Below are 26970 nucleotides of genomic sequence, written 5' to 3' on the forward strand. Positions count from 1 at the left end.
TTTTATATAAGGTTTATTTAAATTATCTACCTAAAAATTACATAACATTAAAGTGCAGTGGCTTTTTGTATTAGATCATGGTTGTGGTATTTGATTTGTTTTACGTTGATGGTTAATGAAAAATTCTAGCACTTTACTTTAAACTTTGTTGACTAAAATTATAGAATCATAGATTCATTATTTAAGAATTTCTTTAGTTCAATTTTACAAGCATTTTCATTTATCATATCTCTTTTGATGCATAATATTTTAACATCTTTGTTGCTCTGTTGGGTAATTTACCTGTTATTGAAACCTCATGAGAGAATTATGGCACTTGATCTCCCCCATGGTGGGCATCTATCACATGGATATCAGGTTAAGTTCTAATTTTGATTATCAAAATTGTGGTCATTGCACATGTTGCCATGAGTTGCCAACCATAAAAAGTCTGCACTAGCCACTAGGACATGATGAGTGAATGTTCTAGTAAAGTAGGCACTCACACGTGATTGGAATATTGTCCTTTTGTTTTCATTATTTAAGTAAGAAAATAATTCATCAAACAGGAAAGAATTTTAGCCAAAAAACAAAAAGGAAAAGAGGTCAATTAAAAAATGTCTTACACAGGAAGTACGAACAGCTATGATAAAAAGTCTTACAAGGACGCTATGAAAACAAGCCTTTTCCATAAATTATGAGGGAGAAGGAAATTCAAATGTCTCAAATCATATACCAGCCCAATAGACTTGTGAATTGTGATTAAATTAGTTCTCTAAAAATTTTCTTTCATATATTGTTTTAAAAAAAATAAATCTTTCATAGATTTAAAAAGGACCAGAAGCATCTGTTTGAAAAATTCTTTCATAGATTCAAATGTCAGTATCTGTTTGGTTGCAGGTCTTTTTTTTTTTTTTGGCTGGTTCGGGTGGTTTTGGCTATTTTGGTGCGGCTGTTAGCCGTGAGTATGCTGCTGTCAGTAGCTGTTTCTGTGTTGGCAGGCTGCTGTCATCTATTGTTTTCAGGTTTGGACGGCCTGTTTTTGCTGTTTTTTGGCGTTATCCTCCAGTTGATCAGTTTGTATCAGTATTAGAGATGATATCTGAATTATATGAAGCTTTTATATGACTATGCATATGCATGTTTATTCAGTTTTTATAGCATTCAAAGCTAAACTCAAGGCTGAGAAGGTTTCGTGCTCATTTTAAAGTGGATACATTTTAAGGTACATTCCTCTGATGTAGTCATGCGCTCATTTTAAAGTTGATACATTTTAAAGGTTTGATTCCTAATTAAACTACATTCCTCTGATGTAGTCATGATATTATCTATATGGATCGAAGATGCTGGTGGAACATGATTCTAAGGACTGGGGATGCAAGGTTCATTGGTTCCTTAACGGATATCCTTGTAAGAATTTTTATTTTACCTCGTTTTTAATTGTCTGATTCAAGAACTTTGGTGCTTTTGACACACATGTTTGGACATGATCAGAATTTAACAACCTATTTTTTTTATACTGCCAACCATACTAAATATTTTACGAAATCCCTAATCCCACGCCAGCCATTGCTAATGCTTCAACTGACATAACTTCTATACCTTCAGAAGTTTAATTTAGAACAAAACATGATTGTATACATGCATATGTATAGGATAATTCGTTATGGATGTTTGAGTATTACTCTCATAGTTGGTTACTTTTTACAAATTAAGATGGCTTTGTTAGTGTTTTGGTCAGCATCATATGTGATTTTCTTCTAAAATAGGTGTATCTTTGTCTCTCTTTTTATGAAATAAGCTTACTTCCCTTTTGGCTTAGGGATGTACATAATGCAAACAAATTATTAATGGAATCTCACATGTGTCTTTGCTTCAATAAACTGCTTTTGATTCTACGTTGCCACTTTTGATTTGAAATGAAGACAAACTTCTTTTTGAATCTCATGTCAATGTTGTGCTCAACTGTTTTACTAACATTAAATATGCATTCACTTCAATTTAGAGTTCAGTGTCCCTGTATTGTAAAATACAACAATCTATATTTTGTAATGTGAATCATGTATTGTGGTATACTTTTTTGTTCACACTCTGATCTTTGTAAGATTGTATGAAATCACTTACCTTCATTTTCTTGTACAGGCATTTGCTTTTGTTCCACTAATGTACATGTGCATCTGTACATACTACTCTTTGTTCAAAATCGGAATGTTGATGTTTTACTCACTAACGCCCAGACAAACCAGCTCAGTTAACTTACTTATGATATGCTCGTATGTTTTCTTCATTTGATATTTCCACCACTCATATTTGGTTGTTGTTCACCTATGCTGTCAAATGAATACCAATTAAATTTATATTCTATTTTTTCCCAGGATGGTTGCCCGTTATGCACCCCCTATATCATACAACTTCCTAAATCTCATTCGCCTCGGTCCTAATAAAGAAACTATATTTGAAAAGGTATTCCTATGACTCTTTTGATTCATCAATTCCATTTTAAATATTATTTTTCTCGTCTAATACAACAAAATTGTCGACGGATGTGATTTCATGTATTACTATCTGCTATGATATTTCCTTGTGCTTATCTTTTTGGCATAAACATCAAATTACTTCATCTTCTCATGTTTCAACGCAAGCTGTCAAAGTGTGTCCAAGACAAATCCCTTTTCATGTGTTTCAACCACCATAACCAGACGAGTTGACTCGGCGGTGGTTCGTTATTCATGGGTTGTGTGTATTTCATTGTCTTTTTCAGTGAGCTTTTGATTTAGTTAAAATTTAGATGGTTTGGTTTGTTCTAAGATTTGGTTAGGTTACGTTTATTGAAACAGGATCTATGATAGCTTGTAACATAACAGCAATGTTAATTACCTTCACAAATGATCTTTTCATCAAATATATTAAAAAAATTCAACATTGTGGAAAAAGAAATAAAGGAATGTACTGTATATTTGTGGTAAAATTTGATAAAGGAAATGAATGGATTTTTGTTAGGTAAGGAAAATCATGACAGAGCTCACAAGCACATCTCTTCCATTGCTAGTAGAACATGCAGCTTGATGTTGAGATATTTGATGTTTAGTTCCTTTTGTCCATTATTGTGGATGTACCTTTTTGTTATCAAAGAAAAAAGGCAGATTTGATTTGGTACTTTACCTGGCTAGTAAGCAGAATTTAATAATTCACATCGGTGCATATTCACCTGATGTGAAATGTGTTCTAGCAAACTTAAATTCACATTGGTGCAGTTTATTGCCGATGTGAATTATGCCTACGTGACATCGGCTGCCCTGGTACACCCGATGTGAAATCCTTTGTTTTCAAACTATTGGCTCACATATCACATCAGTGACTTGCCACCCGATGTGGTTTACGACATATCACAACGGTTCCCTAACCGATGTGAAAAGTGACTGACATACAACATCACCTTTAGTTACATCGGTTGCCACCCGATGTGAAATGTCGATTTCAACTGATGTGAAATGTCATTTCTGTAGTAGTGTTGAGAGATTCAAAGTCAAATCTTAATACAATCTATTATTGATAAATCTCACACAAAGTACAAAACAAGACAAATCTCAAACCAAACCTAAGAGCAATTATACTAAAGTATATGTGTTTGATAAATTGACAATAGATTGAACTCAAATGTGATCGATGTAGATTAAGAGAAAACATAATTCAATGAATTAAGTCAAGTTTAACAAGTTGAAACAAGATTCTATTCCATTTCTATTCTAACAATTTATCAAGCATGCATATACACAATTAACAAAATTAAAGAGGAAAGGGAAGAGAAACGACACCGAGATTTATAGTAGTTCACCCTTTCATCCTCGCTTCGGGCTACGTCTACTCTTCTTGGTGGAAAACGTCTCCACCAAGGACTTCCACTAGAATATGAATGTTTGATTACAATGTGATTACAAGAATTCCTTCAAACTACCATAGCTCTTCAATTCCTATGCAACCACTCCCCCAATCTTCCAATACACTTTGAAATTGGTGCTTGGTGTTTTCGAATCCTCAATCACCCGTGTAACCCTTAAAGCTCTTCACTACTCAAACTCTTTGATGCTCCGCCCGGTGGTTGGATCCCCTTAAACATAAGAACTTTAGAAAGAACCCCCAATACCCTTGGAGGTGGAATGAAATTACTCAATTCACTTTAGATCCTTGATTCCCAATCAATATCCTTGAAAGCAATCGACTTACAATCCTTATAACACTCTAGCAATCTATAACTCAAAAGACCACAATGATTCTTAGATAAAATGTTTAATCTCAAGAACAAATGGACAATGAGGTTTGGAGACTCTACAGAGAATACATGCAAATGATTCAGTAGTTTGGGTGTTAGGAGGATATCAATATATATAGAAAAGAGTGGCAAGTGCAATATTTTGGCCAAAAACAATGTGCTGAATCGACTCCATTAATGTGTGATTCGATTCAGACAGCCAAAAGATAAGCAAGATGAGGCATGAAGATTGATACAATTCAGACATGTAGCGTATCGATTTAAATTACCCAGAATGAAGATTGATACAATTCACTAATCAAGTGAATCAAATCATCAAGCCAAAAACCAAAGTCAGAGAGAAACAGTGATACGAATCAAAATAAATTGAATCAAATCAAGCATAATACGATTAAAAAAATACATGAATCGATTCAAAATAGCAAGACAAATGAAGGTGAGAAAAACACAAGAAGGAGGGGTTGAATTGTGTTAGCTTTTTCTTCGTTTTCTCCTAAGCTAAAAACACTGATCAGAAGCAGATAGAGTTCTACTTCTGAAGTGATGTTCAGGTCTAAATGCAGCATATAAAAACTGAGAGAGAAAGAAGAAAGACACAAAGCAATTATACAGGTTCCTTCCACAATCCAGAAGTAGTCCTGTCCCCCTTGCACTTCCAAGGAGAGTTCACTAAAATGTAATATTTGATTACAAATGCTCACTGCTAAAACTAGCAAGAGACTTCAAACTACTCAAGCACAACTGCAAGAGATTTCATATGCTCCTGAACACAATCAAGAGACTTCCTATGCTCAAGCACAACTGCAAGAGACTTCTATTCAAACAGAATTACAAAGAAAAATGTTTGAGGTTGAACACTTGATATACAATCAGTGGTGTTCACAATACAAATCAGATACATACTCTTTAAGACTCTAGAATTTCTAAGATATGAAAGTTTGTTAAGAAATTCTAAGTGAACTTTTGATGCAGAACAATTTTGACAGAGTTTTGGCACTTTGTAAATTGTTGTTGAGTCCTTGCCATTCTCTAAGTCTTCACTTCTTTATATAGAGGTGTGAAAGAGACGTTGTGAAATTGCCAGCACATCAAAATAGAGTCGTTTGAAGCTTTGATCAATCACCAATGATCTTTTGCCTGATATGGTTATTGTCCTATGAGGGATCAATTTCAAATCCATTCCAAGTATGAAGGAACATTGTTGCAGGCAGAGCTGTTTTTCTTGTCTTGTAGCAGAGACAAAAACAGAGTAGTGGAGGTAGTGGTTGTACACTTTGTACAATTGTACTTTGTCAACGCTCTTTAAAGAACAAGCATCCAATGCCTTCAAATCCTTTCAAAATAGTCGTTGCTTCACTCTTCTAGTCTTCTGCAATGCTTAGACGAAATTAAATCCTTTGAACAACCTTTGAAGCTTTAAGTCTTACATCTCCTGATGAACTTCAACTTCTGGTGATCTTGCTTCTGATGAGATGCTTCTGATGAACCTTCTTTTGATGACATCATCACTTCAGGAGCACTTAACTTCAGGAGCACTTCTCTTCAGATGCTTCAAGCTTCCTTTATGTTGATTCCAATGCTCTCTTTTGTTCTTCCAGAACCTATTTAAGATATCAAATTTTTTGTCTATGATCGTGTACACTTGAACAAATATTAGCATATCCAATTAACAATTTTTAATACCTTGTTATCATCAAAACTCTCAAAGGGTAATGTTAAACACATGTTGTTCCAACAATCTCCCCCTTTTTGATGATGACAAACATTAGTATTTAAAAAGTTCAATTGTTGTTAATCTAATTAACAAGTTGACTATAAGGGTTTGAGGTTTGTAAGCTCCCCCTAAGTCTAATAGTACTTTAAGGTGAGGTTTGTAAGCTCCCCCTGAGTTCTATCCATGGTAATTAAATTCATCCTTAAAAACAAAATAACACTCAGAATATTCTCACATTAATAGACTAAGAGATAGGAAGAAGGTCCTATTAATTTAACTTATTAAAATTAAATTAATAGGGCTCAGAGCCTATAAATACTATACATCTACTCCCCCTTTTGTCATCAACAAAAGATATAAAAACTAAAGACAAAAAGAAAAGGGATGAGAAAAATGTAGTGAGAAATTCTAAAATAAAACTAATAGGTAAGCACATAGTTCAGACGCAAAATATCATTGATCAGAAGCAGTAATTCAGAAGCATATAAATATAAGTTCAGAAGCAGAAACATGCAAAGATACAAACAACAGAAATAAACAAGCTAAGGGTGTGCAACTAAGGTTGGGCTTGTTTTTGGAACATGTCCATCATTTGTTTGAGCATCTTGTTTTTCTCTTCTTGTCGTTGCTTCATTTCTCTCTTGAAGTCTTCATTACTTCCGAGCAGATTCTCCTCTTTGATTCTTGCTTCTTCCAGCTTTGCTTCTGTGGAGGACTTGTAATCAAGCAGTAGTAGTTTCTACTCTAGAAGTTCTTTCCTCAACTTCTTGTTTTCATTTTTTAACTCAGCATTCTTTTGCAGTAAAGCTAGTTCTGTAGAGACTGGATTGACATTCACCTTTGACAACCAGTTGACATTCAGCTCTCTTGGGTGTCTACCTGCTGGAATTAAATCTGTAGGATTTCTTTCTCTTAAGCATAGAGGAGTTTGCACCCAAGTTCTTAGAACTTTCACTTCTTGCAAATTGTTATCAACCCCTTTCAGCCAATCTTGAAGCTTATTATGAGCAGAATCTTGAGCATCAAGGCATGTTCTTTGAAGCACAGTCAAGACAAAGTCTACTCTCTCTTTCAATCTCTTCCACTGCTTCTCATAGCTGTCTTTATGAATCAAATTATTTCTTGCTTGAACCAGTTTGTTCAACTCCTGAAAAATATTCTCACACACATCTGCTAGAATAGTAGAATCTAGAAACATTATGGGTGGAGAAGGAATATTTGTTTTGGAAGGAGCACAAGGTTGAATGGCTAAGCTTGAAGAGGAAGGTATATCTGTTTTGTCAGTTGTTATGGAGTGTTTATCTCAATAACATGAGTAGAGTTAGGAACAAAAGGTGGATCATTAACATGTTCTAAAACAAATGATAAGGTTGGACTAAGAGTTTCTCCAATATGAGTTGTGCTTGGTTCAGTTACCATTGTAATTTCTGGTTCAGTAACATGTTGAGTTTGATCCTCTGACACTTGAGTGATATCATCAGATACAGGTTGAACAGAGATAAGTTGTTCAGGAACAGAGTGTTCAGGAACAAAGTGTTCAAATATAGAGACATCTGGGCAGGTTGTTGAGGCCATTTGTACGTTTGGTGCTTGTTGTTGGGGGCTTTCTAAAGCAACTTCACTAGAAGCTACTTCAGAGGCTTTCTCTAGGTTAGGCTCAACACCTGGTAGTTCACCTGAGTAGTGACTGACCAGATTCTCTAAAACAGATGGTTCTAAGTTTGGTTGGTTTAAGTGGGATGAGATGATGATGACTCATTGTGATTTGAAGACTCAGGACCTACATGTCCACCTCTGACATCTGCATCAGCAGGAACAAAGCTAAGTGGTTCTATCATAAGTGGTTGATAAGGATGATTTGCAGGTAGTCTTTCACAGACTTTGTTTCTCATCTCAGACATGTCACCTATGCTCTTCAGAATCTGAGGATATACAGGTTCATATTCCTCACGAGCAGGCTTTTTGTGGAGTTTGGTGGATGATGATGGGGATAGTGCTTTGTGTAAGTTTGCATAGACTCTATTTAATGGAATATCATCTATGTCTGAGGAAGAGGTTGATTAAGAGGATGTGGTTGAACTAGATTCTACTACAATAACATTAGCATTATGTAGAGAATCAGGATTACCTCTTATAGCTTCTGACACACCAGCTTCTGAAGCATCAACATTCTCCTCCTGGACTCCCTCAACAACCACCATCATCAGACTTCCAGCTTCTGAAGTCACCAACTCTTATACTTCTTCAGTAGCCTTTACAATTTACTGTGCACTAATACCAGCATCTTCCCTTGCTATGCTTGATACAGGAATTTCAATCCCCTTTGCAAGTTCCCTGATCTTTGCAAGTGCAGAAGCTTCTTCAGCCTTCTTCTTTTTGAATTCTCTTGCAACTAACTCAGTAGCAACTACAATCTGCTCTTCATCTTCAGACACATACTCTGCTATCTTCAGCTTTCTGATAGCAATCTTCCTTTTCTTCTTTGGAATTGAAGGTTGAGGAGGTTGTGGTTGTGAAGATTCAGCTGTCTTTCCACTTCTTGTTCTTTTGGTTAAGATCTTATCAACCTCAAGATCTTCAACCTCTTCTTGAATAGCTGGTATAGCCGTACCAACTATGTTCTCCTGAACTGCAGCTTTCTCCTTTTTAGCTTTCTTGGCTTTCTTCTTCTGAGGTTCTTTAGGAGCATCATCTAGATATTTTTCCTTTGTGAGAGCTTTTCTCTTGGTCTTCCTGCTCTTTGCCACAGGCAACGCACCACCATACATGGTGTCTGGAATGTCACACAACCTGATTTTCTCACCAATACTCTCAAAATGATCCATGATGTAGTTCATCCTGACATCAATAGGGTCTTGTTTGCATATTGGAGGAAATCCATCCATTAAATCAGATACAACATTTGACTCCTTCAAATCTGTACTAAGCTTCTTAAAAGCTCTCTTCTCTATCAGCTTCATCTTTATGAGAGTTTGTCCATTGATCACTTTGCCTGTTTCAGTGCTAAGATGATCATCAGTGAAGATGTTGAGCTCCTTAAGTACTCTCAGAATTCCTCCTTGATAAAGAATCTCTGAAATTAATCTTCCATAGGGAATCCAGCACCTCCTGTTATCTTGGCTTTCCTTGAGCTCTTTGATCATGTTCTTGAAGATGTACTTTGGCACATTTGCAGTCTCCTTCATAATGAAGTAGTGATGAAACACTTTGTGCTCCAAGGAACGTTGATCTCCACCACCTCCTTTTGGTAGAAGATTTTCATTTTGTATCTTCAAGAGCAACTTCTTCTCCATGGTCAAATCACAGTAAGCACCTTTCTTCTTGCTATTGAACATGGACCTGTTCACAACTTCATTCCAAGGACTGTTCTTGCTGTTGTCCAGACCATCTTTGAAACTTCCTCCTGATGGTCTTTTGATTACAAAGGCAATTGCTTCCTGAGAGATGAAGACATGAATGCCCATGATGCTGGACCTTATCTCTGTAGCCGTGAAAGGTTCCAAGCCCATTTATTTTCTTGTTTTCCCAGCAAGAGTAGGATCAATCAAAATTTTCTCTGTTTCTTCCAACTGAACAGCTTTCCGGTCGTAGACTTGTGCTCTTACCCAGAAATGCCCGACTAGGTTCTTGTAAGTTGGACCGTTCAACATGTTGAAGTAATCCATCAGACCTTGAGCTTCATAGTAGCTTCTGATGTCACAACCATGATATGCCAAAGAAGTAAAATCCACTGGATTCTCTGTTTGAACATTGAGTTCCCATTCCTCTAAGGACATGGTTCTCCCTCTGATTTCATAAGCAGATGTTTCTTGTGTAGTTGATTATGGAACTACTTCTTGCATGTTTGATTCTAGAACGAAGCTTAAAGACACCACATATGTTGAAGAAATTTTAGGGTTCTAAGGATTTGTTTGAAAAAAACGAGTTCACTTCGCAGAGAATCAGTTGAAAAGAGAAAGTGTAGGTTGTGAAGTGAGTAGTGTGTGATTTGTGTCTAAGTGTTTTGAGTAAAACGTTTGCAATTCAGAAGGGGACAAATAAACACATCATTAATGACATAGGGGGCGCGAGATAGTACATTCAAAGCTTAAAGTCATCATTGCCCTCTTACGTTATACACCAATACACTTAAGCCACGTCAGAGTTTTTTAGAGTAACAACCAAGTTAGTGGGACATGTGCTACCAAAAAGTAACTTCCAACGTTTCCACTAACACTGCTATTCAGGAGCACAAAACTCAGCTTCTGGAGTTCAGATGTTGATGTCATCTTCAGAAGCACATTTTCCTCAGAACCTCAGTAAAGAGCTTCTGATGGACCATAGCTTCTGAACAACTTCAGGACCTAAATTCTTATCCAGGAGCAAGAAACTTTAATCAGACACAAAGTGCATGTTCAAATTTTTCTTTATAAAATCAAATCTTTCCACAGTTAAAGGCTTAGTAAATATATCAGCCCATTGATGTTCAGTATCAATAAATTGTATATCAAAAATTCCTTTTTGAACATAGTCTCTAATAAAGTGGTGTTTGATTTCAATATGCTTGGCTCTTGAATGTAGAATTGGATTCTTTGACAAATAAATAGCAGTAGTATTATCACAATAAATGGGAATACTGTTAGCATTAATCTGATAGTCTTCCAACTGATGTTTCATCCAAAGTAGTTGTGTACAACAACTTGCAGCTGAGATGTATTATGCTTCTGTTGTAGACATAGCAATAGTTGCTTGTCTTTTGCTAGCCCAGGATATCAGATTATCACCCAGAAACTGGCAGTTGTCGCTGGTTGATTTTCTTTCAATCCTATCACCAGCATAGTCAGCATCACAAAATCCAACTAACTGATAATCTAAGGATTTCCTATAAATGAGTCCAAGATTAGTTGTTCCTTTCAAATACCTGAAGATTCTCTTAACAGTAGTTAAATGAGATTCTCTAGGATCTGACTGGAATCTTGCACACAAGCATACACTGAATAAAATATCTGGCCTAGATGCAGTGAGGTATAACAAAGAACCAACCATAGCTCTATACAGCTTCTGATCAACCTTTGTTCCAGTATCTTTTTTGCTTAAGGTACAGGTTGGATGCATTGGAGTGTTCATCACTTTACAATCTTCCAGCTTGAACTTCTTCAGAAGCTCCTTAGTATACTTTGCTTGATAAACATATACTCCATCTTTGCTTTGATTGATTTGAATCCCAAGGAATAATTTCAATTCTCCCATCATGCTCATTTCAAATTCATCCTGCATTAACTTAGAAAATTCCTTGCAAGGAGATGCATTAGTAGAACCAAATATTATATCAGTTGGAACAAAATGTGTTTAACAATAAACTTTTGAGAGTTATGATGATAACAAGGTATTAAAAATTGTCAATTGGATAAGCTAATATTTGTTCAAGTGTACATGTCCATAGACAAAAATTTGACATCTTAAATAGGTTCTGGATGAACAAAAGAGAGCTAAGGAATCAACAAAAAGCAAGCTTGAAGCATCTGAAGAGAAGTGCTCCTGAAGACAAAGTGCTCCTGAAGTGATGACGTCATCAGAAGCAAGTTCATCTGAAGAATCTCATCAGAAGCAAGATCACCAGAAGCTGAAGTTCATCAGGAGATGCAAGACTTAAAGCTTCAAAGGTTGTTCAATGGATTTAATCTCGTCTAAGCATTGCAGAAGACCGGAAGAATGAAGCAGCGGTTAATTTGAAAGGATTTGAAGGTATTGGATGCTTGTTCTTTAAAGAGCGTTGACAAAGTACAATTGTACGAAGTGTACAACCACTACCTCCACTACTCTGTTGTGTCTCTGCTACAAGACAGGAAAAACAGCTCTGCCTGCAACAATGTTCCTTCACAATGGGAATGGAATTGAAATTGATCCTTCATAGGACAATAACCATATTAGGCAAAAGATCATTGGTGATTGATCAAAGCTTCAAACGACTCTTTTTGATGTGCTGACAATTCACAACATCTCTTTCACACCTCTATATAAAGGAGTGAAGACTTAGAGATTGACAAGGACTCAACAACAATTTACAAGTGCCAAAACTCTGCTGAAATTATTCTGCATTCAAAGTTCACTTAGAATTACTTTTTCAAAGTTCATATCTTAGAAATTCTAGAGTCTTAAGAGTATGTATCTGATTTGTATTGTGAACACCACTGATTGTATATCAAGTGTTCAACCTCAAACATTTTCTTTGTAATTCTGTTTGATTAGAAGTCTCTTGCAGTTGTGCTTGAGCATTAGAAGTCTCTTGATTGTGTTCATGAGCATAGGAAGTCTCTTGCAGTTGTGTTTGAGCAGTTTAAAGTCTCTTGCTAAGTTTAGCAGTGAGCAGTTATAATCAGATATTACATTACAATGAACTCTCATTGGAAGTTCAAGGGGGACATGACTACTTCCGATTTGTGGAAGGAACCTGTATAATTGCTTTGTGTCTATCTTCTTTTTCTCTCTCTATTTTTATCCGCTGCAAGTTAGTCCTGAACATCACTTCAGAAGCAGAACTCTATCTCCTCCTGGTCAGTGTTTTCAGCTTAGGAGAAAACGAAGAAAAACCTAACACAATTCAACCCCCTTCTTGTGTTTTTTCTCACCTTCAATATCATCAACATATATCTGCACAACAAGAATGTCTTTCTCAAGTGTCCTCCTGAAGAGTGTTGTGTTAACCTGACCTCTTTTAAAATCATTTTTAATTAGGAAATTACTTATTCTATCATACCAAGCGTTGGGAGCTTGTTTCAAGCCATATAGTGATTTCTTAAGTTTATAAACGTGGTCAGGATGCTTAAGATCCTCAGAACCAGGAGGTTGCTTGACAAACACTTCTTCTGATATCACTCCATTGAGAAATGTACTCTTTACATCTATTTGATATAATATTATGCCATGATTTATTGCATAGGATAGAAGTAACCTGATTGCTTCCAATCTTGCAACTGGAGCAAATGTTTCAGTATAATCAATGTCATCTTGTTGACTGTAACCTTGTGCAACAAGTCTTGCTTTGTTTCTGACTACTTCACCTTGTTCATTCAACTTGTTTCTGAATACCCATTTTGTTCCAATAATGTTCTTCTGCCGAGGTTTGGGTACCAGATTCCACACATCACTCCTTTGAAACTGATTAAGCTCTTCTTGCATAGCTAGTATCCATCCATCATCTGAAAGTGCTTCATCAACTATAGCAGGTTCAATCACTGATAAAAATCCTATAATAGACACTTCTTGTCTGAAGTATGATCTTGTTCCTCTAGGACTCTCTTTGTTCCCAATGATTTGATCCTCATGATGTGAAGACTTTTACTTGAATGTATTCTTGAATTGATTTGCTTGCTGAGAGCCATCTTGAGCTTCATCAGAAGCTACTTCATCTTGAGCTTCTGAAGTTGGTTCAGCTTCTGGACTATCTTCAGATTCAACAATCAGATCATGTTCTGGAGTATCTTCAGGAACCTGTATATCTGCAAAACTTTCATCTTGCTCTAGAATTTTATTTCCAGGCTCTTTGTCATCAAATTTAACTTGCATTAATTCCTCAACACAAAGTGTTTCTAAATTATACACTCTGTATGCCTTTGACCTTTCATATTAACCTAAAAAGATTCCTCTTTGGGCCTTAGCATCAAATTTCTTTAGGTAGAGCTGATATAGATTCAAATTGATGAAAGTAAGAGATATTGAGTCTTCTTCCCTTAATGAGTTCATATGATGTTTTCTCCAAGATAGGTCTGATATAGATTCTATTTTGTACATAACATGTTGTATTCACTGCTTCTGCCCAGAAATGTTTAGCCAAATTATTTTCATGAATCATGGTTCTAGCCATTTCTTGTAAAATTCTATTCTTTCTCTCTACAACCCCATTCTGCTGTGGAGTTCTAGGAGAAGAGAATTCATGGACAATTACAAGTTTTTCACAAATTTTTTCAAATGGCTCATTTTCAAATTCTCCACCATGATCACTTCTTACTTTTAAAATCTTCATTTCTTTTTCAGACTGTATTTGAGTGTAGAAGTTACTGAATACATCATAAGCATTATCCTTACTTTTCAGGAATTTTACCCAAGTCCATCTGTTGTAATCATCAACAATAACTAATCCATATTTACTTCCATATAAGGATGCAGTGCTAACTGGTCCAAATAAATCAATATGAAATAATTATAAGGGTCTGGAGGTTGAGACAATGTCTTTTGTTTTAAAAGATGATTTCACAATCTTCCCTTTCTGGCATGCACCACAAAGTGCATCTGAATGATAGTCAATGTCTGGTAGGCCTTTGACAAGTTGTAACTTACTAAGCTTAGAGATTAATCTCTAGTTAGCATGTCCCAACCTTCTGTGCCACATCCATTTCTTATCATTCACTGACAGAAGACAAATTACCTTCTGATCAACCATTTCAGAGAAGTTTATTTTATAGACATTCTCTATCCTCTTTCCCTTGAATACCATGGACTTGTTTTCTTTGTTGATTACTGTGCAGTTGGTATTTTCAAACATCACATCATAACCATTGTCACAAAACTGACTGATACTCAAAATGTTATGTTCAAGACCATCTACCAACCACACTTTATTAATTCAGATAGAGGAGTTACCAATAGTTCCTGTACCAATGATCTTGCTAGACTGGTTGCCTCCAAACTTCACATTTCCTCCTTCTTTCATTGTGAGGGTGAGGAACATAAACTTCTCTCCTGTCATATGCCTTGAGCAATCGCTGTCTAGGTACCATGATTTTTTCTTTTCCTTTGCTCTTAGACATATCTGTAGCATTGACAATTTCAGATTTATGTACCCATTGTTTTATGGGTCCTTTGAGGTTAGTACTGGAAGTTTCACTCTTCACTTCTTGTACCTTGTGCTGTAAGTTTGATAACTTCTGATTAATCATTACCTTAGGTTTAACACCTTTTGGTTTTGATTCCCCAGAAGCAATAACTGTTTTGTTCTTCTGAAACTTAGACTTCAGGACTTCAGATTCAGGTTTCAACAAACTCTGAGGAACAAGTTCTGATCTCTTCAGAATCTTGATCTGTGAAGTCTTAGAATCAGAGTTTGTCATTGTCTTTGACTTAGAGTTCTTTTACTTTGAAGTAATCTTAGCCTTAGAGCTAGAAGCTTCAGGTTCTGATGTAACTACAGTTTCAAACTTAGCACCTTCAGGTACAAAGAAGGTTTTCAATCCTTCCTTGATGCATTTACAACATGCTTTGAGACTGATATCATTATGTTTCCCTCCTGAAAATCCAATCCCTTTACCATTGTTTCTGTAAATGCCGTAAATCATTGAAGCAACTTTGCTTCTGTCAATACCAGATATAATAAAATCCTCAAGAGCAATTTCATGTTTACTTAAAGATTTTCCATTAAACTTTTCTTGTAGCTTCTGACAAAGAAACTTGAGCTTCTCTTCATAAGTTTTACAAATGAAGTCAAAGCCTCTAAGTCCTTATTCAGAAGCTTTCAGATCCAACAGAGTTTATTCTTGTTGTTTCATTAAATCAACATATTTTTCTTTTAAATCTTTATACTCATTGGTCCTAAGTTCAAAGTGTGTAAGAAGTTATTTAAGAGACTCAATAAGTTCTTCTCTGGGAATTTTAGAATATACCTCGTTTTCATCTTCAGAGTCTGAGTCAGGTTTTGCCTCTTAAGTCACAGTAGCCACTAACCCCATAGCTGCATATGCTTCATCTCCAGCTTCTTCCTTTTCAGACTCAGATTCACTATCTAAATCTTCCTAGGTTGCCATTAAACTCTTCTTAATCTACTTTCTGAATTTCCTTGAGTTGAAACTTGACTTCTTTGACTTATCCTTTGATTTCTCCTTCTGAAGATCAGGGAAATTAGCATTGAAATGTCCAGGCTTCTTGCAGTTGAAACATCCCTTCTGATCTTCTTTCTGGGAGCTTTTGTAACAACATCTCTTACTCAGAAACTTCCTGTTCTTCCTTGCCAGATACTCAAGCTTGTTGGAAAGCATAGCCATCTTCTCAGTAGGATCTTCATCAGAGTCTCCATCAGGTGACTCTTCTTCAGATTTAATAACTTTAAGAGCTTTTGATGACTTCCCTTTAGATGGTAGAGCAATAGATTTACTCTTCTTAGCAGACTCATGTTCATTTAGACTTATCTCATGAACCTTGAGAGAGCTGACAAGATCTTCAACACTTAAAGTGTTTAAATCTTTAGCTTCCTCAATAGCAGTAACCTTAGGTCTCCATCTAGCAGGCAAGCTTCTTAGCATATTGCTAACATTATCAGAAGCAACATAACTCTTCTTCAGTATTTGTAATCCAGAGACTAGGGTTTGAAACCTTGAGTACATTTCCTCAATAGTTTCATCATCCTTCATCTTGAACAACTCATACTGATGAACAAGCATAAGAGCTTTTGCTTCTCTGACTTTCTTGCTGCCTTCATAGTTTGCACAAAGAGAAGCAAACATTGCCTTAGCAGTGGATTTGTCACTCATCTTCATATACTCTGCTTTAGGTATAGCAGTGACAAGTGCTCCTCTGATAGTATGATGCTTCTTGTAGAGTTTTTTCTGAGCAGGAGTATGTTTCTTTCTATCAAGAGCAGCTCCTTCTTCATCAAGGACCACGTCACCAACACCATCTTCAAGTATGTCCCATAGTTCTTCATCTAAACCCATGACATAACTATAGAAATTGGTTTTCCACCAAGAAAATTCTTCAGGATCTCCATTGAACTTATGAACTTTTCCAGAGTCAGATTTCTTGTAGTCACCATATTCATATGGAACAACATTGTTGTTCCCAGATCCAGAACTAGAGCCTTCACCAGACATGTTTTTCTCAGATCTTTTTTTGTTACACTGTTAAGTGTTAAGACAACATACCAAGGCTCTAGATACCAATTGAAGGAGAGAAAAACACAAGAAGGAGGGGGTTCAATTGTGTTAGCTTTTTCTTCGTTTTCTCCTAAGCTGAAAACACTGATCAGAAGCAGATATAGTTCTACTTCTGAAGTGATGTCCAAGACTAAATGCAGCAGATAAAAACAGAGAGAAGAAAGACACAAAGCAATTATACAGGTTCCTTCCACAAACCGGAAGTAGTCCTGTCCCCCTTGCACTTCCAAGGAGAGTTCACTAAAATGTAATATCTGATTACAAATGCTCACTGCTAAAACTAGCAAGAGACTTCAAACTACTCAAGCACAACTGCAAGAGATTTCCTATGCTCCTGAACACAATCAAGAGACTTCCTATGCTCAAGCACAACTGCAAGAGACTTCTATTCAAAAAGAATTACAAAGAAAAATGTTTGAGGTTGAACACTTGATATACAATCAGTGGTGTTCACAATACAAATCAGATACAGACTCTTTAAGACTCTAGAGTTTCTAAGATATGAAAGTTTGTTAAGAAATTCTAAGTGAACTTTTGATGCAGAACAATTTTGACAGAGTTTTGGCACTTTGTAAATTGTTATTTAGTCCTTGCCATTCTCTAAGTCTTCACTTCTTTATATATAGGTGTGAAAGAGACGTTGTGAAATTGCCAGCACATCAAAATAGAGTCGTTTGAAGCTTTGATCAATCACCAATGATCTTTTTCCTGATATGGTTATTGTCCTATGAGGGATCAATTTCAAATCCATTCCAAGTATGAAGGAACATTGTTGCAGGCAGAGCTGTTTTTCTTGTCTTGTAGCAGAGACAAAAACAGAGTAGTGGAGGTAGTGGTTGTACACTTCGTACGATTGTACTTTGTCAACGCTCTTTAAAGAACAAGCATCCAATGCCTTCAAATCCTTTCAAAATAGTCGTTGCTTCACTCTTCTAGTCTTCTGCAATGCTTAGACAAAATTAAATCCTTTGAACAACCTTTGAAGCTTTAAGTCTTGCATCTCCTGATGAACTTCAGCTTCTGGTGATCTTGCTTCTGATGAGATGCTTCTGATGAACTTGCTCCTGATGACGTCATCACTTCAGGAGCACTTAACTTCAGGAGCACTTCTCTTCAGATGCTTCAAGCTTCCTTTTCGTTGATTCCAATGCTCTCTTTTGTTCTTCCAAAACCTATTTAAGATATCAAATTTTTTGTCTATGGTCCTGTACTCTTGAACAAATAGTAGCATATCCAATTGACAATTTTTAATACCTTGTTATTATCAAAACTCTCAAAGGGTAATGTTAAACACATTTTGTTCCAACAACACAATGGCAGAAAGATCATGTGATACGATTCAAAGTTATTTGAATTGAATCAAAATATTAGAAACTGACTTTTGCCAAAAGAAAAGACCATGTCTACATGTGCATACGACTCTAGACACGAAGAATCATTAGGACACATGAGAGAACAATTGCTAGATGCTTTAACATGAATCTAGCCTATATCTATCAACACAGTAACATCAACAAAATAATAAAACTACTATCTATCTACTAGCAAAACATCATCAAAACAAAGTCCTAAAGCTGCACATGGCTTCAGAAGTGAAAAATAAAAACCAAGAGTGTGTTTGGATGTGATAATTAGAAATTATAAAGAATTTAGAATTGTACGCAATTAAAATGATTCAAATGACCTGTCTTCATTTTTAAATGATTTTCTTTCGTTCTTAACATCGTTTGGATTACTTTTAAAATAAAAAATAAAAGTTGAAAAATAGTGACCGATTCACAATTTTTGAAAATTTTAGGGGCTGAGTTTTAATTTTGGAAAAATGTTAGGAGTTAATTGGCAACTTTTGAAAAAAGAAATTGGGACAAATTTGCAAAAATTGTAAGAATCACTTTCACATATATAGAGTAAGGAAGAAATTTCAAATTCTTATATTTAGTTGTCATTTGAAATTTCCTAAATTTAACTTGGATAAAGTATTTGATAAATTTCCATATTTTGAAAATTCTACAATTTTATCATCCAAATCATTGGCCGATATGACGGGAACTCTAACATCCCGATTTTTAGTTTATTATTATTTTAATTATCTAGAAGGCAACACATAGCATAGGCATTTACAAGCAAACACACAAGGCAACACATAGCATAGGCATTTATGGATGAAAAAGAAGAGATGGAATTCATTCATCTACGTAAATCTCTCCCTTTGACAACGTCAAAAAGAGAGAGTAACCATAAAGATAATAAGTGAAAAAAAAGAAACTAACACGCCCAACCGAAATTGAAAACTTGTAAGCATGCAATGATAGGCACAAATACAAAGTATAGGCATGCAAAAATAAGGAAATAAACAAGATCGAGTCCAAGCCAATGAGTACAAACATAGATTGAGTCATTTCTAGATGGAGAGATTGAGATCTTAGCAATTTTGTGGGAATGCAATGAATGTTTAGAGAAGTGTCATGGGCAAAAGGTAATAAATATAGGGTCTTGCTTATTTAAAGCAAGAGGTATCTAAGATGCCTAGTTCGCTAAGGATCTTGAGGAAAGAGTCAGATGGTAGAGGTTTTGTAAAAATGTCAGCAAGTTGACACTTAGTGTCAACATACTCGAAAGTCACATCCTTCTTTTCAACATGATCCTTAAGGAAATGGTGTTGAATCTCAATGTGTTTAGTTCTAGAATGTAAGACTAAGTTTTTGGTAAGATTGATAGCATTAGTGTTATCACATTTAATTGAAACACAACCTAATTTTAAATCATAGTTGCGCAGTTTTTGCTTAAGCCATAAAATTTGTGGATGGAAAAGAAGAGAAGGAATTCATTCGTCTACATAAATCTCCCCCTTTGACAACATCAATAAGAGATAGTAACCATAAAGATAATAAGAGAAAAAAAAGAAACTAACAAGCCCAACCGCAATTGAAAACTTGTAAGCATGCAATGATAGTCACAAATACAAAGTATAAGCATGCAAAAAGAAGGAAATAAACAAGATCGAGTCCAAGCCAATGAGTACAAACATAGATTGAGTCATTTGTAGATGGTGAGATTGAGATCTTACCAATTTTGTGGAAATGCAATGAATGTTTAGAGAAGTGTCATGGATAAAAGGTAATAAATATAGGGTCTTGCTTATTTAAAGCAAGAGATATCTAAGATATCTAGTTCCTTAAGGATCTCAAGGAAAGAGTCAGATGGTAGAGGTTTTGTAAAAATATCAGCAATCAACATACTCGAAAGTCACATCATTTTTTTCAATATGATCCCTAAGGAAATGGTGTCGAATCTCAATGTGTTTAGTTTTAGAATGTAAGAATGGGTTCTTGGTAAGATTGATAGCACTAGTGTTATCATATTTAATTGGAACACAACCTAGTTTTAAATCATAGTCGTGCAATTATTGCTTAAGCCATAAAATTTGTGAGCAAAAACTACTTGCTGCCACATATTCAGCCTCAACGGTAGAAAGAGCAACACTATGTTGCTTTTTACTATGACGCGAGATTAAACAGTTTCCAAATAAATGACATGACCCACTAGTGCTCTTTCGGTCTGATTTGCACTTAGCAAAGTCAGAATCCGAGAACCCAACTAGACAACAAGAACCCCCTTTTAGATACCATAAGCCAAAATGAGTAGTTCTGCTTAAGTATCGTAAAATTCTTTTAACCATTTTTAAATGAGATTCCTTGGGGGGGAGGCTTGGTATCTAACACACATACAAACACTAAACATGATATTAGGTATATTTGTCGTTGAATAAAGAAAAAATCCTATCATACCTCTATACCTTTTGTTGTCAACGTCAATGCCAAACTCATCCTTGTCGATTGAGAGAGCAGAGGCCATGAGAGTAGAAATTGAATTGCAATCTTGCATGTCGTGATGACACAAGAACGGTTCATACAATTCCTCTAGAGTTTTGATGATAACAAAAAATTGAAGAACAATAGGAATACTAACATATGTTCAAGTGTGCAGAATCAAAGAATGAATCTTTCATTGAAGAATGAACATATGAAGAGCATCAGAAGGATCAAGTGAAGCGTAGAAGACAATGGTAGAAGATCTGAAGAAAGGTCAACCAAAAGTCAATGTCCTTAGAAGAAGGATACCTCACAGAAACTGGAGAATTACCTCAACAGATTTTGTGAAGGTCATTAGACTCAAAAGCTGACGGCTAGACTTGGATGACCCTCAGATTTGAGAAAATCGGGAGGGACCCAGAATCCACGTAGGTTTTGTCTTCTTCTGTGAATTATTCCTATCATAGTATCTGATAGAGAAGTTCTTTTGTCTTGTTCTGTCTACGTGCGCAAACAGACAAAGGACCTTAAGAACAAAAGGAATGCAACAAAAAATTCTACTTTCAGCAAAGGAAATTCAAAGGACTATTCAACTGAATTATCCATATCAGGAAAAGGGCCAACGTTCTTGATTTAAACTTCTTAACGACTCTATTTGCGCTGGCACTCTTCTCCAATGTCTCTCAAATGACTAGCAATATAAGGACCTAAAGAGCTGAAGAAGATTAACAAGACTCTGCTATTTTACTGTGCCATTACTCTGTTAAATCAAATAGCTCAAAACAATTGGATTTTCATATTCAAGTTTATATCTTAGAAATTCTAAAGAGTTTGTTCATATGTTCAGTTTACACTACAATTGTTTAATCCAGTGTAAGAACAAATTAACTTGTTTACGGTTGTAAACATTTAGAAAATGTCTCGCCTGCGTGCTTGAGCATACAAATCTCTTAGTGAAACCTTGAACACTTAGGAAGTCTCAATCAGTTGTGATTGAGCAAAGGGAAGTCTCTTAGAGTTGTCCTAGAGCAAGGAAGTCTTTAGGTAGTGTCCTAGAGCAAGGAAGTCTTGAGTAGTTGTGCTTGAGCAAGGAAGTCTCATGAAAGAGTCCAAGAGCAATTCGTAATCCTGTGTGATTATAGTGAAATCCTTTGGAAGTGCAAGGGGATTGGACTACTCCTGTGTTCAGTGGTGTTAGCGTCAGAAAAGTCAGGAACAGGGTTATTATTAATGGTCACAACTGAGAATGGCCTCATCGGGATGTAAGGCTTATCCACATATCAATCTTCTTTATATACATAGAGAAATTTAAAGTTTATTACTCTTTTTATAATTCATTGGTAGCCTAATCTCTCCATTCATCTAAACTTAAATAATATCCTAATATTGGTGATTGAACTCTTCTACAGGCCAACAACTTAATGGATGAGAAAATTCCTGTTCTTGGAGTGAATTCAAATCCTATGTAGATTTATGAGGTTTCTATACATGTAGTCTTGGTTTTCATATATCTGTTTTGACACTGTTGTTTTATCCCCCATGACTTTGGTCTATTAATAGAAAAATCTTACCTTCAATTCAATTCTGAAAAGAAAACGATACAAAAAGAGCAAGATAAACTTTTATACGTCTTTAATCTATGATTTGTTTAACTCTGTCTTTTACTTATTATTGAACTAATTCATACTTCTTAGCATCTGAAACATCGAATACTATAGTATTTATAATTGTAAATGGTAACTTCCTTTTTGTTTACTGTTAATTGGTAAGTATAATGTGGATCTCAAGAATTATGTGCATAGTGTCATATGGATCAATATGTTACTTGGTGCCTTTCATTTTTAATTATTTTTTATTTCACAGTGTGCTACATTACATAGACTTTTGGCAGTTTCTTGAATAAAGTTGAGTTGAAAAATATCAAGAAATATTCCACTCTTTTATCATCCAAACTTTGTTTTAAGTTTATTTTTAGTTCCAAGGGATTTATATAAAGGTAGTGAGATTGTTTGCTTTAATAATGAAGGCAGTGAGGTTATTGTGTTGTTTCCTAACTAACATTGCGAGTTGTAACAAGGTTTGACAGAATGGAAACCATGTTAGTAGTGTGTTTCTTTTAAATTTGAAGCATGTTACTTATTTATTAATTTATCTCAAGTTTTCCTACTATTTTGTTTCTTCCATTGCTACAGGTGGCTCTCTATGTGTTACATGTAGTAGCTCTCTATGTTTTCATTTTCCATGTATTATCTTTTCTTTATATCTTTCCTTTACTTGCTTTTGAATATTCTTGGTTTTTCCTATTTTCAAAGTGGAAATTATATTGGTCTTTACTATTTGAGCATTCAGAAGTGATTTTCTGAGCCATAATCCATAAAAAGTTACTTGGATTATTACCATTTTTTTTGTTTTTCTACAAATGCTTCAATGACTGTTTGTCTTTTTATGCTTCAGGGACATAATGGCACATGGATATTACCATGTATCGTTATTACCATGTGTCGTAATAAGGATCACATGTGTCTGATAGATCTATTATTATTATTGTTATTATTATTATGCAGTTGTTATTTTATTATTAGGCAACATTTCTTATATTAATGTGTAGCAGTTATGTATTAGGAGCAGTTATGTTTTAGGCAGTTACTAGAGAATAAGTTATTGGATAAATAAGGGATCTGAAGGACAATGTCGATAGGCATTTTATTGGGGACTGGTTATTGGTTGTGAGAGACCAAGCTCTCGAATTCTTGGGAACCTATTCTGTAATCATATTCTATTATTAATAAAATAAGTTATTTCTACTCCGTTTTTATGTTTGGTACCGGTTTCTGTCACTAGTATCAGAGCATCGATCTTGTAACTCTGGTACGTTATGGCAGAAATGGAGTTTTGAGTGTTTGAAGGCGAATAAGACGGTGGCTACAGAGAAATGATTCTTATTGGTTTCAAATCGACATATGTAGCGCATGCTCTTATCTGCAAGAAAAATGTTTCTGCCTATACTCCATGTTTATGCTTTGATTTGCCCATATAGACATTCTTATATTAATTTGACTTCATATTTCGATGTTATATTGTGATCATTTTAAAATTATGAAGTATCATGTTGTTGTCAATTTCTTTTTTAGAAGAACGTTGGGACAAGCCTTTTTTTTTTTTTCTTCTGTTATATTCAACTTATTTACTTTCCCCAAATTTTGGTCCAAAAATTTACTTTATAATATTTAGACTCTTTCTAGTTTCAGCCCATATAATCATAGTTACACCTAAATTTATTAAAATTTTTACAATAATACCAAAATTATCCTCTTCATCTAAATTTCTAAAAACCCTTCTTTTACTATCATTCTGAACCCTCACCCCTTTTTCACCCACAAACCACCATGGATATGCAATCAATATCTGCTAAAATCGTCAATTGAATCAACATCTCTTCCATTGATACGTACTTGATTAATACAAGTAAGTGAATTACATAAATTTCTTCGAGTTTCTATTTATCGTTTGCTCTATGATTTATGGATGTTTATAGTTGTTGTTAATTTAACGTTTGTCTATCTACATCGATTTGTTTGATTTAAGTTTACGTAGAAAGGTAACGTAATTTAAGTTTACATATAGGTCTGACGTGAATTTAGTTTACGTACATATTCTAAAAAGGAATAACATACACCTAAACTCAGTTTACTTGGTGTATGTAAACTCAATTTACATAAACTACGTAAACTCAGTTTACATGAACTAAAACTCAATCTTAAGTTACTTATGTAAATTCAGTTAACATAGTGTATGTAAACTCAGTGTACGTAGTGTATGTAAACTCAGTTTACTTAACTCATGTAAACTGAGTTTACATACACTACGTAAACTGAGTTTACATACACTATGTAAATTGAATTTACGTATACATAATTAATGTGCAGTGAACATGAATAAAGGGTATATTAGTAACTTTGGGGTGTAACTTGGATTATTTGGGGTGTGGGTAGTATCTTGTCTTATATTTACTCTTTAGAAAAATGTGGATATTATTTTTTAGAAAAATAAAAAAGCTTTACTACCTGGTAGTTAGTTCTACGCTAAAAAGTAATTTCAAATTAATAGCCAATTAAGTTGTAAAATAATAATATTCTAACTTTCTAATTAATTAAATTTTTAATTTCTTTTGCTATATTTTTTCACTAAAAATATAGATTGTTGCGTAATTCTTGAAAATTAAATCGAATAGTAGAGACAATTCATTTATTTCCTAGCGGAAGAAAATGTTATCTATGTGTTATGTTCCAGCCGAAGAGAAAACATATTTAAGTTATGATATTTCATATTCACGCAACTTGGATGGAGATGCAGTTGATGATGTTCAGACCCCCAAATTTCATAACACAATTACTACTTTGGTACTTCCAAATCACAATTTGAGATTAAATGTTCACAATTTGAGATTAAATGTTGGAGTGTCACTAATGCTATTAAGGAATATAGACATGATATTATGATTATGCAATGAAACAAGACTGATTGAAACAAGGATGGGAAGATGTGTACTCGAAGGAAATGGTATATTAGGAAACAATTTCCTTTAGACGTTTCATTTGCAATGACGGTTAATAAAAGTCAAGTGCAATCACTTAAACATGTTGAATTATATCTTTCAACATTTCCGTTTACGCGTGATTAGTTATAAGTTGCAATTTCAAGAGTTATTTCAAAAGAACATTTCCGTTTACGCTTGATTAGTTATAAGTTGCAATTTCAAGAGTTATTTCAAAAGAAGGGTTGAAGATATTAATAACATAGGAAGAGGGTGAGGATGCTATTGTAACTTCTTTTTTTGTGGTGGCCGGGGTTTGAACCCCGTACCTTGCATATTTTATGCATTGTTTCTACCAAATGAGCTAATGTAACTTCAAATGTGCGCTTTATAGAGATTTGTTTTGTAATGTATGATGACTAATGTCGTATGCAACTCATTTCTAAAAATTATTAATGTTTTTGGTACTATTTTTAAAGGTAATAAAAATTTCTCATATGAAGCATGTTTTCACTAATGAAAATTTATAAACTAAATTATTTGTATTTATTACCTTCAATAGGACCCCGTGCTTCACATGGGTCGTAAGTCTAGTTTGTACATAAATAAATGGACACATTAACTAATACTAATTTCTCATAATGAAAATGTAATATATAATATGTGTTTACCTTTAGGGACAAAGGTCGATGCGACCATAACTCGGTTCTTAAGGACAATACACTGTAATTTGCAGAGGCCGGAGTTCAATCTTCGGATTCCCTATTTATTCATCTTATGAGCTGAAATTACAACCACCAAACTATTTGACAAAAAAAATATACTCAAGGATAGATGGAGTATTATAAATTATTTTTTGTTTGTTTAATAGTTGATAAGAGAATACATAGAATTTTTTTTAATAAATTATTAAAAGGCTTAATTGCATGTTTGGTCCCTTATGTTTATTTTAGTTTTCAAGTTGGTCCCTTATGTTTTGAAAGTTTCAAGTTGGTCTCATACGTTTATTTTAGTTTTCAAGTTGGTCCTTTACGTTTTGAAAGTTTCAAGTTAGTCCCTTATGTTTATTTTAGTTTTCAGGTTGGTCCCTTATGTTTATTTTAGTTTTCAAGTTGGTCTCTTATGTTTATTTTAGTTTTCAAGTTGGTCCCTTATGTTTTGGACCGACTTGAAAACTAAAATAAACATAAGGGACCAACTTGAAAACTAAAATAAACATAAGGGACCAACTTGAAACTTTCAAAACGTAAGGGACCAACTTGAAAAATTTTAAAACGTAAGGGACCAACTTGAAACTTTCAAAACGTAAGGGACCAACTTGAAAACTAAAATAAACATAAGGGACCAAACATGCAATTAAGGCTTATTAAAAAAAATTATTTAAAAAGAAATCAACTAATACATGGTCAAAGTTCTTTAAAATTTGTCCTTGTGAGCTTAGCTCAGTTGGTATGGACAATGCATAATCATAATAAATATATGCAAGGTCCAGGGTTCAAACCCCGGCCAACACCAAAAAAACCGGGGTTCAAACGCCGACCAACACCAAAAAAAAGTTCTTTAAAATTTAATTTAAAGAAATATAGTAAATACATGTTTTTTTGTTTTTTCAAAAGTATATAGTAAATACATGTTTTCTTGTTTGGTCAAAAGTAAATACCTTTTTCTAAAGGTAAAGTAATTACTGGGTCAAATTTTTTTTAAAATTAAACGGAGTTCAAACCCCGGCCAACACAAAAAAAAAGTTCTTTAAAATTTAA

General features: G+C 34.6%; 3 protein-coding genes and 1 pseudogene across 4 annotated transcripts; 1 reads left to right on the forward strand and 3 right to left on the reverse strand.

The window, feature by feature from the left end:
- The first annotated feature begins 879 nt into the window (after nucleotides 1–879).
- Nucleotides 880–3490, forward strand: LOC146906332 (uncharacterized). Of its 2 annotated transcripts, none has more exons than XR_015017761.1 (6): nucleotides 880–1004; nucleotides 1132–1204; nucleotides 1296–1389; nucleotides 2122–2252; nucleotides 2355–2442; nucleotides 2631–2947. XR_015017761.1 is itself a non-coding variant. In XM_085723588.1 (6 exons), exons 3-6 carry the CDS (start codon nucleotides 1312–1314, stop codon nucleotides 3043–3045), a joined length of 363 nt encoding a protein of 120 aa, XP_085579714.1. In that variant the 5' UTR covers nucleotides 880–1004; nucleotides 1132–1204; nucleotides 1296–1311; the 3' UTR covers nucleotides 3046–3490. The 2 variants fall into 2 exon arrangements, 1 of the variants encoding a protein (XP_085579714.1); XM_085723588.1 differs by lacking the exon at nucleotides 2631–2947 and adding an exon at nucleotides 2980–3490.
- Nucleotides 3491–8224: 4734 nt separating this feature from the next.
- On the reverse strand, nucleotides 8225–10231 carry LOC146906333 (uncharacterized; annotated as a pseudogene).
- Nucleotides 10232–12483: 2252 nt separating this feature from the next.
- On the reverse strand, nucleotides 12484–15049 carry LOC146906334 (uncharacterized). Its single transcript, XM_085728795.1, has 5 exons — nucleotides 14882–15049; nucleotides 14583–14751; nucleotides 13385–13456; nucleotides 12700–12844; nucleotides 12484–12493 (listed from the first exon to the last, which is right to left on the reverse strand). Exons 1-5 carry the CDS (start codon nucleotides 15047–15049, stop codon nucleotides 12484–12486), a joined length of 564 nt encoding a protein of 187 aa, XP_085584921.1.
- A 330-nt stretch (nucleotides 15050–15379) lies between these two features.
- LOC146906335 (uncharacterized) lies at nucleotides 15380–18167 on the reverse strand. The gene has a single exon (XM_085723589.1). The coding sequence runs from the start codon at nucleotides 16799–16801 to the stop codon at nucleotides 15755–15757; it is 1047 nt and encodes a 348-aa protein (XP_085579715.1). The 5' UTR covers nucleotides 16802–18167; the 3' UTR covers nucleotides 15380–15754.
- Nucleotides 18168–26970: the final 8803 nt, after the last annotated feature.

This window comes from Medicago sativa, chromosome 7, assembly GCF_051527215.1.
Source record: "Medicago sativa cultivar Bolivia chromosome 7, Bolivia_mono, whole genome shotgun sequence".
Classification (NCBI taxonomy): Eukaryota; Viridiplantae; Streptophyta; class Magnoliopsida; order Fabales; family Fabaceae; genus Medicago; species Medicago sativa.

Coding starts and splice junctions, on each gene's coding strand:
- LOC146906335 (XM_085723589.1), bottom strand. CDS start 16,801: ATGTCTGGTGAAGGCTCTAGTTCTGGATCTGGGAACAACAATGTTGTT.
- LOC146906334 (XM_085728795.1), bottom strand. CDS start 15,049: ATGACAAACTCTGATTCTAAGACTTCACAGATCAAGATTCTGAAGAGA. Junction 14,752..14,881: donor CAAAAGGTGTTAAACCTAAG/GTAATGATTAAT, acceptor TCAATGCTACAG/ATATGTCTAAGAGCAAAGGA. Junction 13,457..14,582: donor CATTGGTACAGGAACTATTG/GTAACTCCTCTA, acceptor TTCTAGAGCAAG/ATGAAAGTTTTGCAGATATA.
- LOC146906332 (XM_085723588.1), top strand. CDS start 1,312: ATGGATCGAAGATGCTGGTGGAACATGATTCTAAGGACTGGGGATGCA. Junction 1,390..2,121: donor GTTCCTTAACGGATATCCTT/GTAAGAATTTTT, acceptor TTTCTTGTACAG/GCATTTGCTTTTGTTCCACT. Junction 2,443..2,979: donor AAGAAACTATATTTGAAAAG/GTATTCCTATGA, acceptor GATTTTTGTTAG/GTAAGGAAAATCATGACAGA.